The sequence below is a fragment of the Xyrauchen texanus genome, chromosome 5 (assembly GCF_025860055.1).
Source record: "Xyrauchen texanus isolate HMW12.3.18 chromosome 5, RBS_HiC_50CHRs, whole genome shotgun sequence".
NCBI lineage: Eukaryota > Metazoa > Chordata > Actinopteri > Cypriniformes > Catostomidae > Xyrauchen > Xyrauchen texanus.
Window position 1 is genome coordinate 50,740,211 of NC_068280.1, and position 13,955 is coordinate 50,754,165.

Genomic DNA, 13,955 nt, shown 5'->3' on the forward strand with positions numbered 1-13,955 from the left:
TTAGAGCGCTGTCCGTAAACAATCTCTCACTCCCGCACAATCCTCCGCAGTCTGCCTTTATCCCTCTCGGAGGCTTGATTAGCATGATAAGGGACCGGGTGTGTAGAATCACGACCCGGCCACGCCCTCCACCCTGCCACATTCCTCCCTTGTTCTCTCAGGCTGGGGAGCCCCCGGCATGACGTACACCCACCCTCATTTCCTGGGGGAGGTCGTGCCCGAAGCCCCGTCTGCCAGAAGGTCATCCCTGTCCACCTGGATGAGGGAGGGGACAAGGGGAGGGAAACAGAAATAATAAAAATGCCCCCCAAAAAAACACTGTAAAATTTTAAAGGCAAAGGCCAACGCAGAGCGGCAGTGAGTGAGAGAGAGAGAGAGGAGAGAGAGATCTCGCCAGTTCTCCGATACGCCGTAGCTTGTTCCTCGGCCACTCCTCCACCCTCTAACGGATGACAGCCGCGTCTCTCCGGGCGGATCGGAGGCAGTCCTCCAGCCCCTGGTGGATGGAACACCCCGCTGCGTTTTTGGGGAACAGAAGGGGTCTCCCCCGCCCCTGGCAGCGGTTCTCCCGCTCCAGGTGGTCAGCAGACCCCGCCGTGTTTCAGCGGCTGGTAGGGGGGAAGAAAGAAAAGGGGAAGAAGAAAAAAGTTAAATATAATTGTATAGCCTCCATTATAGAGAACACTACCACCCTAGGCGACTACCTAAACTGCCTATGCCAACACTACCCCTTACCCAAACCCCAACCCTAAACCTTACCTTCGGTAGAATAAAAATTTTACTTTAGAGTGAAAATTCAATCTTCAACTCACACTCATCATTGTTTATGTGAACGTGATTACTTTCTGGTTCCCGCGGGATTCGAACCCGTGTCTCGAAGGCTTCTCCCGCAATGTGCTATCAGTAGCTCTAAAAGGAAATGCTTGAATTGATGGGGGATGACGCTTGTCAGTAATTTGGCAGTATGAGTACATCCACTTTGGGAAGCAACAAAAGTCAATTTTCAAGTGATCATGTTGAAACGGAATATTTCTAAAGCTGCCAAATAATCAGCATTTGATTTGCTATTCCTTGCCAAGCTCAATTAAAAACTTCTACCTGTACCTGGCCCCTCACTTGACTTTATATCTGTCCTCTTATAAAGTCTCTTTCTATGCAGAGCGGAGGACACACGGCTGAACTTTCAAATGAAAAGCGGAAGAGAAAGGCAGTCCCCGTGAGGCCGGGCCGGTGTCAGTTATTGTAAAGTCAAAAGACCCTTCTTAACAGTCAGGTCGGACAGGCGGAAAAGTCACCCCCAGTGTCCTCGTTGAAGCAGCTATCTCTGCTGTCTGGGTTACCCGTGAAGGTGAAGGGCCGCATTTTATCTTTTAGCAGCCCTACCCATCAGTGACCACTTCAGACAGCCAGGGCGATCACTTTTATGAACTCTGACATACGCCAGCAGACTAAAAGCAAAATATCACAGCCCCTGCTCTGGGCGTCTGTCGCCTGATCTCTAGCGGTCCCCTTCACTCCCAGGTCAGTTCCTCAGCCTCGGAGTGTCATATGGCATTAGGTTTACACCCTTGGGTCACCCATACGGTCGGTACTTTGCTGATGAAAGGTGCCGCACTTGACAGAGTCGGCACTTTAGCCTCGTCTCAAGACCAGCTTAAATGTCAGGGGTCCTCAGGGGCATGTAGAGCGCCAGGAAAGTACATACATTATGTCACAACACAGGCTTTGACAAGCTTGATGCTCAATCACCCTCTCCAACTACACAAATACATGCATCCCTACTAAATCAAGACACGTTGAGGTGTATGAGTTGCAGTTCTGGGTGAACAATCTGTCCTCATGCAATTACAGGAATAGTTCACCTAAAAATAACAATTATACTCCTCGTGTCATTCTAAACCTGTATGACTTTTTTCTTCTTCTCTGTTAGCAGCTCTTTTGCATATTGTGACCAACGGCTGTCTGTCAAGCTCCAAAATGAACAAAAAAGCACCATAAAAGTAGTCTGTACAACGTGTGAACTACAGTATGTCCCAAGTCTTCTGAAGACAAATGATAGCTATTTTACATTTAAAGGAACAGATCACCCAAAAATGAAAATGATGTCATCATTTACTCACAATCATGGTCTAAACCAGTATAACTTTCATTCTTCTGTGGAACACCAAAGTATATATTTTAAAGAATGGCATGGATGCTGATTTCCTTACAATAGCAGTTGATAGTGACTCACTTTAAAGTTTTATAAAAGCAACTAAAAGCTTCAGAGAAGTAGTCTATGTTACGCTTTCAATCAGACATTCAATCACTTTCAAAGATGATTTAATTCTCAAATCAACTCAAATAATTGATCAATTTGGCTCTGTATACACGAGATGATAAACCATATATTTAAAGGGATAGTTCACCCCAAAATTAAAATTCTCTCATTATTTACTCACCCTCATGTCATACCAGATGTGTATGATTTTCTGTCTTCTGCTGAACACAAACAAATATTTTTAGAAGAATATCTCAGCTCTGTAGGTCCTAACAATGCAAGAGAATGGTGATCAGACCTTTGTAGCTCCAAAAAGTAATCCATATGACTTCAGTGGCATTTTCCAAAGTGATTTGATAGGTGTGGGTGAGAAACAGATCAAAATGTAAGTCCAGATCAAAATCTCCACTTTCATTTCCACTTTTACATCTGGATGTGAAAGTGAAAGTGGAGATTTAGAGTAAAAAATACTTAAATATTTATCTGTTTCTCACCCACGCTTATCATATCACTTCTGAAGGCATGAATTAACCACTAGAGTCGAATGGATTACTTTTATGTTTTCGTTATATGATTTTTGGAGCTACAAAGTTCTGGTCACCATTCACTTGCATTGTCTGGACCTACAGAGCAAAGATAGTCTTTTAAAAGTCTTTGTTGCGTTCTGCAGAAGAAAGAAAGTCATACACATCTGAGATGGCATGAGGGTGAGTAAATTATGTGGGAATTTAATTTTTTGGTGAACTATTCCTTTAATTTGAGAATGAATAACTTACATTTTGGTCTCTTCAACACACAATATGACTTTTTGTTTTCAGAAGACTTGGAATATAGCACACATGTCACATTCACTATTACGATATTTTTAATGATACTTTTCGTTACATTTTATGTCAAACTAGGCTCTCTTTAAAAACATAACTGAAAATAATAAAAGAAAATAAATGAAAATACAAAATAGCAGATTTTTGTAAGAATTTAGAGTTGTGTTTTTCCTTCTACACCAAATATAAACTGACAAGACAATTATATGTGATGTACCTACTTTAAAAGTCAGGGTTTAATTCTGACAAAATTCCTAGACTGTATTTAACGGTGTTTGCAAAATCAAGCATCACTATTTCTATTGTTCATATTTCAGATAATACATTTAAAAAAACAAAAAAACATAACTAAATAATTTTAGCATGCACCTTGTCCACCATCAACTCACATCGTTTTTACTAAAGTAAAAAGGAAAGCACTTAAATTATTACATCAGTCAACATTTAGAATTTCCTTTTTACTTTAAAACTCAAAATGTATTTCTGAGTGACTCAAAATAATGGAGCTAGTCACAATTACCCCGGCTATCATTGAGCATGTCACACTAAGGTATAAAAAAAGAGTAGCACTCCGACAAAATAAATGTTTTACGATTCCAGTAATTTGTGAAAATTGCACAGTGAGCTCCTGACTTTACAGTGCATTTAAATAACACATTTTATCAGTTTGTGTGTTTTCCTGGGAAACAAACTACTGACCTTGATACTGGCAGTGCCACACAAAAATAAATGTCAGTAACTGATCAGTTTTAACTTCAAAGCAGAATTATTAGGGTGTACTCACACTAGGCGATCTGCACCGTGCTCGTTTGACTAGTGTGATCGCTGAACCGTGCCCGGGCCCACTTAAAGAGGTGGGCTCGGGCACGGTTCAGTTGGCTCAGGCACGGTACGTATCTAGTGTGATTGCTAACCGTGGCCGAGCACAGAACTCGAAACATGACGTCAAAGATGCAACTGCTTGGGCACGGTAAGGCAACCAATTCACACCTCTAATGCCCTCAAATAAAAAAATGCACAGACTCTAATACTGTTTTCCTGCTGTTTAAATAATGTTACATCCAAATCTCTGGGGTAAAAAAAGTAATCTGGTAAATCTTCTTCTGACTTTCAAAGTCCAAAAGGATGGCATGAAGCCAGAATTCCCCAAATGGAACTCATAATCTGCCATGAGCGGGATTTGCTGATCTTGATTCAGAGAAAACATTCCAGCAATGAGGCCTTGGATTGCAATTAATCCCATATATGTAATCGGAGCTGTTTATCCTCAAGTGGACCATGATGGTGTTCCAGTTGACTAATGCATAATACTGTACATTAAATACATTAAAAACATGCTGATATAAGGCACACTAAAAGTTATTTATGCTAAGTATTATTCAGAGTATTATGGCTAGTCTGTTCAAATATTTTTTTTAACTATATATATATATATATATATATATATATATAAATTATGTTTAATATCATATTTAACTAATTATGTATAAAATGTTAATTAATAAGTAAATACCAAAAATAAATAAACAAATAATATAATGGTGAAGTGTATATAACTGTATATTACATATTGTAAAAAAATAAATAAATAAATATATATATATATATACATACATATATATATATATATATATATATATATATATATATATATATATATATATATATATATATATATATATATATATATATAAAATAGAAAAAAAGAAAATATATATATATATATAAAAAATATATTTTTTAACTAATATATATATATATATATATATATATATATATAAATTATGTTTAATATCATATTTAACTAATTATGTATAAAATGTTAATTAATAAGTAAATACCAAAAATATATAAATAATATAATTGTGAAGTATATATAACTGTATATTACATATTGTAATAAATATAAAAAAATATATATATATATATATATATATATATATATATATAAAATAGTAAAAGAAAAAATATATATATATGTATAAAAATATATATATATTTGTCTTTTTACTATATAATAGTAAAAAATTATTAAAAAAAATCTCTGAGCATATATATATATATTTTTTTTACTATTTTATATTCTGTAAATATATACTGTAATATACAGTTATATATATACTTCACCATTATATTATTTATTTTATTTATTTTTGGTATTTCCTTATTAATTAACATTTTATACATAATTAGTTCAATATGATATTAAACATAACTTTTTTTTTTACACCAACTATTAACATTAACTACTTATATTAAAATGTTAATGCTCACAAGACAGTGTTATATGTTTGGAAATGATATATTATTAAGTTATTTTAAAGTATATATTAATACATTAAAGTTATTTGAAAGTGTTACTTTTTATTCTTATTTAAAATCATTCTCCTAAATGTAGTTCATGCATTTCTTTTTAAATCTTCTTAGAAAGGGTATAATTATCTGCCAATTACATTTTAAAATAAATCATTATCAGCAAATTATCTCATCTATTATTACAACAGATCTGAACAGCAGGAACGTCGAGATCTCTAAAATAATCTTGAACATTTCATGTTTCAGATCTAAACTGAGCTGCGTACAATCCTGACGGCTGTATCGCTGGGTTTATGTGCGTGTTGGTGCATGTAAACAACATGTTTTCATTTTGGTATGTTCTTTTGTGTTCATATTATTTCTGCATCAGTTCAGTGACATGCTGCCCCGAAGAGGTCAGACACCTGTGAAAACAGCCTCGGTCCATTAGCGCACTGCACACTACACATGTTGAATCAAAACACAACCATTAGCAATATCTGCCTGTTCTACAGCAGGACAGAAAACACATCTGTAGTCCAGCAACATGCTGTAATTTGTACAAATATATGGATCATAAGTCTTGCACAATTATGAATCATTGTAAATAGAATTGATTTGATTATATTTCAATTATTATTATTATTTTATACAGGTTTTTATTATGTGGCTATATCTCTTTGGAGATTATAAACTTTCCTGATGTAACATTATACTGTAGATTGGTGTGTTGGTTTTAGGTATTATCTGTTAACAGAGTAAAACTGTAGTACTAGTAAACAGATGCTCTAAAGAGCCACTTCACTTCAAAAGGTTCTCCTCTGAAATGTTGAAAAAAGGTTGTGCTTTAAAAGGATTTCCAATGACATCACAGGCATTTAAAAAGGTTCTCTTATGACATCATACACAAAAAAGGCATCCCTTGCAAAACTGTTATTTTAGATTTATTATATATGATCAACTTTGCTATTAAATTAGTTCAATTAATGCAAATGTATCAAACTATATTGTTTAAAACTCACACAATTTTGTTTACTATGTATCTAAAGTTCCCCCGTGTACACACGCGTGGACGTTGTATTTTGGCTTCGCTAAATGCAACGTATAATTTAAATTAATTTAAACCGACTGATCTCAGTTCAGGATACTCTGTGCTGTCAGTAAAGTGTTTAACTTTCGACCAATGCGTCATGTGACAAAACAACATGGTGCTGACCACAGCGGAGTTTGTCTTTGGTTGAAACACCAACAAAACTTAATCTGGTAAGAAACCTGATTACGTTTTTACATTGAAACCGGTTTGAGTCGAAAGATTAGAGTCTCTAGTTTCATCTGATATCCCATTTAAAAAAATGGAGCGATTTATTGCGAAACACCATGTACACTGATTTGAACTTTATCGCATTCTTTCCTTACAAATGCTATTTACTGTGCATTATCACATTGAGAATCAATGGGTCCATCCAAAAGCTAAAACAAATGTTGCTTTCAGAGGCTTTATATGGAGCTTGGATGAAAATAAGGTGCATTTCAAACTGTTCTGAGACCAGTGCTGACAGACAGCACACTGGAGGTTAAGCCATTCACTAAATAGGGAGCAAGGGAGCATCCTAAAGAAGTGCATTCACTCCTAACATCTGATCAAAAGTTCAGTTTCAGGCTGCAGATGATGTTTGGATCACTCAACATGTTTGACACACATGGGACGATGATCATCAGTACATAGATTCAGAATTTATAATGTGTCAGTTTATTTTAACATGGTTGGCTGTGATTGGATGATGCCGGACATTACTTTGAATCCGAATTAATTATGCTAATATCTGATGTGATGCCTGTAACAACTCAACAATATGAATAACCAACACTTCTGGACACATAATAAACAATTTAATTTAAAAAATCGGTCTTTTTATAGTTTGGTATTATTTAAAATTTCACAACTCAGTCCTGCTGTCCACATATGAGGACGTCAGTATTTAGGAAAACTATTTGCTCTAGAAGGTCTTTTTGAAATGAGTGTTTGAGAAAATAAAAATTGTGCTTTATATGATGAACGCTCATTTTTAAGTAATCTGACATATCCAACGGTAAACAGTCCAACAATGTGCCCATGCAGATATCAGAGATGCCCCCCCCCCCAAGTCTAGCAATCCCCCATAAAGGAATGTAGCCGTTCTCCTGTTTCTGGCATGGATCCTGGTGGCAGAATCATAGCATGTTTGTGTAAAAAGGTGAATGAAGGGTCATTGTGATTTGTCAACTGACTAGTTCCTCTCTGTTTATTTCACTTGAAGAGCCTCCTGCTTTGATATTAATGTTAGCGCTATACATACAGTATGAGATAGGTATACAAAGAGCACCAGAGTTGATGGAAAAGGCCGCTCTCTGTTTCAACTTAAACCCAAAAGTATTCTGTATATGTTCAACAAGCTGTTCACCGTTTCTGCAAACACAAACTCTTATTACAACTGTTTATTATTGCTAAGAATAATGTATAAGAAATCTGCGGGGGATTCTGAACATATTTCACTTAGTTTACAAAAACCCTTAGACGAGAGAACCTTCAATCTCTTCTTTCATCCATCCATCCATCCATCCATCCATTCTTCATTTTGTAATTTCCTTCCATCTTACTTTTTTTGTTCTTTAAATTCTTATGTTATTTTTCATTCCCTCCTTCCTTCCATTTAGCTTTCTTTCCTTCCTTCTGTTCTTTTTCCATTCCTTCCTTCTCTTCTCTCTTCTTCTGTTCTCTTTCCCTCCACTCCTCTCTTTCTTCCTTCCTTTCATTTGTTTTATTTCCTTCTGTCTTCCTTCCTTACTTTCTTCTTCATTCCTTCCATTGATTTTCCTTTCCTTCCTTCCTTCTGTTCTCTCTCGCTTCTTTTGTTTTTTATTTAATTATTTTCCCTTTCCTTCCTTCCTTTTCTTTCTGTTTCTTCCTTCTGTTCTTTTTCCCTTCCTTCTTTTTGTCTTTCTTCCTTAACATTCTTCTTATTTTTTATTCATTCTGTCTTCCTTCTTTACTTATTTAATTTTTTTCTTTCTTTCCTCTCTTCCTTCCTTCCTTCATTAATTTATTTTTCCATTTCCTTCCATCTTCCTTACTTTTTTCTTCTTTCAATTTTTCTGTCTTTTCTTCATTATGTTCTTTTTCATTCCCTCCCTTTCTTCTTTCATTCCTTCATTCCTATCTTCCTGTTTTCCTTTCCTTCTTTTTCATTTTCTTCCATGTTTTTCATGTCCGTCCATCCATCCATCCTTCCTTATTTACTTTTATTATTTTTCTCCTTCCATCTTCCTTCTCTTCTCTTTTCTTCTGTTCTCTTTCCCACCATCCCTCTCTCCCTTCATTCATTTCTTCCTTCCTTTCGTTATTTTTCTTTCCTTCCATCTTCCTTCAATACGTTCTTCTTCCATACTTCTATTATTTTCCCTTTTCATTCCTTGCTTCCTTCATTCTTTTTGTTTTTGCTTTCCTTCCTTAATTTTTTTCCTTTCATTCCATCTTCCTTCTTTCCATTTTGCTTTCTTTCCTTCCTTCTGTTCTTTTTCCATTCTTTCCTTCCTGCCTACCCTTCTTCTTTACTTCCTTTTATAATTTTTTCCCTTTTCGTCTATCTTCTTTCCTTCCTTCTGTTCTTTTTCCCTCCATCCCTCGCTTCCTTCATTAATTTTTTCCTTTCATTATTTTCTTTCCTTCCGCCTTCCTTCAGACCTTTCTTCTATACTTAATTTTATAATTTTTTCCTTTTCTTTTGTCATTTTCTTCCTTCATTCTTTCCATTCTTTCCCTTTCCTTCCTTCCTTGCTTCCTACCTTCCTTTTCTTTTTGATTTATTTCCTCCCTTCCTTCCTTCTGTTCTCTTTCCCTTCCTTCTTTTGTCTTTTTTCCTTCTTATAAATGTTTTCTTTCTTTCCTCTCTTCCTTCCTTCATTAATTTTTTTCATTTCCTTCCGTCTTCCTTACTTTTTCTTCTTTCAATTTTTCAGTTTTTTCTTCATTATGTTCTTTTTCATTTGCTCCCTCCCTTCTTTCATTCCTTCCTTCCTTTCTTCCTGTTTTCCTTTCCTTCTTTTTTCATTTTCTTCCATGTTTTTCACATCCTTCCTTCCTCCTACCTAACTTTCTTATATACTTTCTTTTATTCTTTTTTCCTTCCATCTTCCTTCCTACCTTCTCTTTTCTTCTTTTATCTTTCCCTTCACCCCTCTCTTCCTTCATTAATTTCTTCCTTCCTTTCATTATTTTTTTTCCTTCCATCTTCTTTCTTCATATTATTATTTTCTTTTGTCCTCTTTCCTTCCTTCCTTTCTTCCTACCCTTCTTTATTTCCGTTTATTCTTTTTTCCTTTTCTTCCAACTTCCTTCTGTTCTCTTTCCCTCTGTCCTATTTCTTCATCCTTCTCTTCCTTTATTATTTTTTTCCTTTCATTATCTTCTTTCCTTCTGTCTTCCTACCAACTTTTCTTGTTTACTTAGTTTCTTCTTCCTTCCAGTCTTTTCCCTTTCCTTCCTTCATTCCTTTTGATTCTGCTTTCCTTCCTTCCTTCCGTTCGCTCTCCCTTCTTTTGTTTTTATTTTATTTCATTCTTTTCCCTTTCCTTCCTTCTTTCCTTTATTTTTTGCTTTCTTTCCTCCCTTCCTTCCTTCTGTTCTCTTTCCCTTCCTTCTTTTTTATTTTATACTTTCTCAATTCCTTTTGATATCCTTCATAACATTCTTCTTATTCTTTCATTCTGTCTTCTTTACTTATTTCATTTTTTTATTTCCATCCATCCTTCCTTTCTTCCTCCCTCTCTCCCTTCCTTCCTTCCTTCATTCCTTACTTGATGGACTACTGATGAACTGAGATTAACTATTACAAATGTGATAAGCTCTTTGACTTGTTGCTTCTAGAGGCTATTAAAATATGCAACCATCAAGAGAGGTAGTACATTGGTAAACAAATAAAAGCTGCTTATCTACACATTATCCAAGTGAACTTGCTTAAAACAGAACAGGCCTGGCTGCCTCACGACATTCATAGGGGCTTTTTCAGGAAATCAGTCAATAATTCTCAAAATCATCCAGTAAACCATTAAAAAGCAAAAAGATCCAGCAGAAAATGCGATTGAGGCAAGATATCAAAGACGCACCTGAGACATGGAGGGAGATACCGGCTGTGGCTGTCGGGCCGCTCGCTTTTATCTTCCCTACAGAAAATGTCCATCTCGCCACAGGGCATCTCCCTTATCACTGATGTCATAACGTGCCCCGCGCGCTGGCTGTCACATCAAACAGAATGCACTGTTATTATGGTGTTAAGACGCATTAACAGACACGTAAACACTTTAGCTAGTGGCCTTTTAGAAAAATACAAAAAAAAGCTTCTTCAGAATATACAAAAGTAATGCTGAGTTTTGCTTGAGGGAAAAGTGAAGTAAACAACATATTTTGTTTAATTAATAGCTCCGTTTTAAAACTGTGTGAGCTGCCTACCTGTCAACTTTCTACATAGATAGATATCTTCTAAGGCAGCATCCTAGCTATCATAAAACCTCACCATTGGCTGACTTGGATGTGGTACAAATAGTGCTTTGAGACTTTACTCATAGTTGATTCTAACAGATGTTATTTTCACTAAACAGAATTGCAAAAATAGTTTTAAAAACTCATCACATCTTTCATTGGTTGTGCAAACAGATAGTCCCGCCCTAAACTCCCTAAAACCACTTCTTTCAGGAAGACTTGCAGAGTTTTGATTAATGACATTTATTTGATTAATATAAAACAGAAATGTAATGTCCCTCTTTGGCGTAGGTGGTCCCAAGTAGTTGTACTCGGAACCGTCATATCCTGCCGGAGATAGGTGGCAGGGGCGAGGAGCCTACCCCCGTGCAGGATTGGACTCAACTGGTGGTGGTGGGGTGGAAGAGGTTGCCGTGTTAGCACACTGAAACAGCAATGCGATATATTGTGAGCAGACTTAAAAAGCAATGGCTTACATGTGATTGGCTGGGAATTACCCAGCTAATGGTGCGATGATGTACAGCTGCTAGCCTTCCTGCTAGAACTACGCTGCGCTTACATTGGCTGAGCCAATGTTGCTGTGTCGGGCTGGAAGGGCCACTCAAACAAACAGAGGAGTGATTTGATTTCACTTTTACACCTTTAGGTTAAATCAACCAACAAAAGCTCTTACTTATAGTTGACTCTCCATATTATGAAATGATCCAAGTCACTTCTCGCACTGTCTGAGTGAAGTTATTTTATCATTGGGGTCAGCGACCCATCTAGACGTCCAGTGAAATCCGAGTAAGACCAGGAGGTAAAAGTGTTATAAAAGTAGAAGCCTTACCTTCGCCACCCTGTTGGCCACTTCTCGACCCACCATAAGTCCTTGAACGAACGAGCGAGCCGCAATAAATGCCTTTGTGACCTGGGCTTTGAGTTTGCGTGGAACATCTCCAAAGGGTTTTAACTGGTCTGTATATTTGCTGATACACTCAAGATAGTCGTCCGTAAACGTGTACTGGGAGTTGAGCAGCTGAAACATTCGTTCAAGCAGTCTCGACCAGAAATCGTTCAGCATTTCTTCGAGGTTGACATTGCCGCCGGTGTAATAGCGTTTGAGCTCTGAGAACAGATCTTCAAACATTTCCGAGTTATGAGTGTACAGTTTGCCATATGTGCGCACAAACATGTCGTTGAGTGACTTTTCCGAGTTGTCCAGCAACTCCAGGAAGAATTCTGAAAGAGAGAAAAACAAATAAAAGATGTTAGAAATTATATATATTTTATATACTGTGTATACGAATACACAGAGAGGCTCAAAAGCATGACCACATTGAATATCGAGGATTTATTTTAATTTGTATTACTATTATTTAAAACTAAAAATAAACAAAAAAAAGTTTACATTTAAATTGAAAACAAATACATTTTCTGACATAAAATAAAGCAGAAATATTTAAGATTCTGTGCAATTTCTAGGCATCTTGGTAGACGGGGATGACCTGCCGGCAGACAGGGCACAAGGCATGCACCCTCAACACCCCCAATACAATAGTCATATAATGGGATATATTCAATTGAAGGTCTATTTAATTACATTTATTCAATTTAAGAAAATTACTTTATACCATGATATTAACCATTTTTGAGTATCCAAAAACATGGTATTACCATACATTCTCCATGGTATATATTCATGGTACCTGTTATAAGGAATATACACCATTTTAAGGGTCAAAATAAAGATGACACTGAAAGGCCAAACACAAATCACAAAAAAGGATGATTCTGAAAACATGTTACACCAGCAATACTCTCCAAAGACCATTTTCTCACCTTCTTCTCAAATGGAGTGGATATCAAATTATGTCATGCAGAGAGCTGCTGAAATACTGCCAGTCTAACATATGGTACTCAAATTAACGTCCTGCTTTAACTTTATCAGCCGGAGGCAAATATTTATGGTAGGGCACTGCTGACAGCGTCTGCTCAGTCTGACACAGACCGGCTAGTCTTTCAGGTCTACATTTTGCAGTTCATAACCTGAAGTGCCGATTACTTTTAACAGAGATTGGTTGACTGTTGTCCTCATAGAGAGGACGTTACGATTTTTAATAAGCTCTAAAACTCCAGTGATGGTCTTCCATCATGAACTTCGATAAAACCATTTATTCTGTTGTGTACTGTCGATTAACACAGACAATCATTATGACACGGCATTTAGTATTAAGGGGGGCCAGCGGTGGCTCAGTTAAGGCTCTGGGTTACTGATCGAAAGGTCAGGGTTCAAGCCCCAGCACCGCCAAGATACCACTGTTGGGCCCTTGAGCAAGGCCCTTGACCCTATCTGCTCCAGGGTTGCTGTTTCATGGCTGACCCTGCGCTCTGACCCCAGCTTAGTTGGGATATGCGGAAACAACTGCATTTCATTGGCTCTGTACCTGTACTCTGCACAATGACAATAAAGTTGAATCTTAATTAATCATGTTTACTGTATGGAAGTCAATGAAGAAGGCTATTTTAGGCAGATTAACTTTTGTTTATATGTGACTGACAGAGTTGGGGAGTAACGTAATACATGTAACGGGATATTTAAAATACAACATATTAAATAGTTGATAATCAGAACACCAGAGCCTTTTATTGTCATTTGTTTCATTTCATATTTAATCTCTTCAGTTGTAAAAGATTTATCCATATAAATGATGCAATCCGGAGAGATTTTGAACAGCGGTGAAACACTTTCTTATGATGTGTTACATTCATACATGTTCACATTGTTGTGAGTGTAAAGGGGAACATGACGTCATTGAAGAAGCTTAATAGAAGAGCTACATCATGTTTCTACAGCTTAACAAGAAACAATTAGAAATGCTTTGACAGATGAAACATACTGTAAATCAAATAAATACATGATTACATGCCTTGCCAATGTTTTGAATGCGGTTTGTGTACTTTTACAAGAAATGCTAACCAATGTAGCCATTAAAATTGTATAGAAAGCTACAAATAATATATTTTCTGCCTCATTATATGAACTGAATCCACATATGATCAGAAAAGGATGTCGTTGTGT

General features: G+C 36.4%; 1 protein-coding gene across 2 annotated transcripts in view; it reads right to left on the minus strand.

Moving 5' to 3' along the window:
• The window catches only part of gpc6a (glypican 6a), a 253,197-nt gene that overhangs the window by 120,820 nt on the left and 118,422 nt on the right, over positions 1–13,955 (minus strand). For both annotated transcript variants that reach the window (XM_052127091.1, XM_052127090.1), the window contains exon 3: positions 11,724–12,115. In XM_052127091.1, the coding sequence (XP_051983051.1) occupies positions 11,724–12,115 (392 nt within the window). The remainder of the gene's footprint in view (positions 1–11,723; positions 12,116–13,955) is intronic.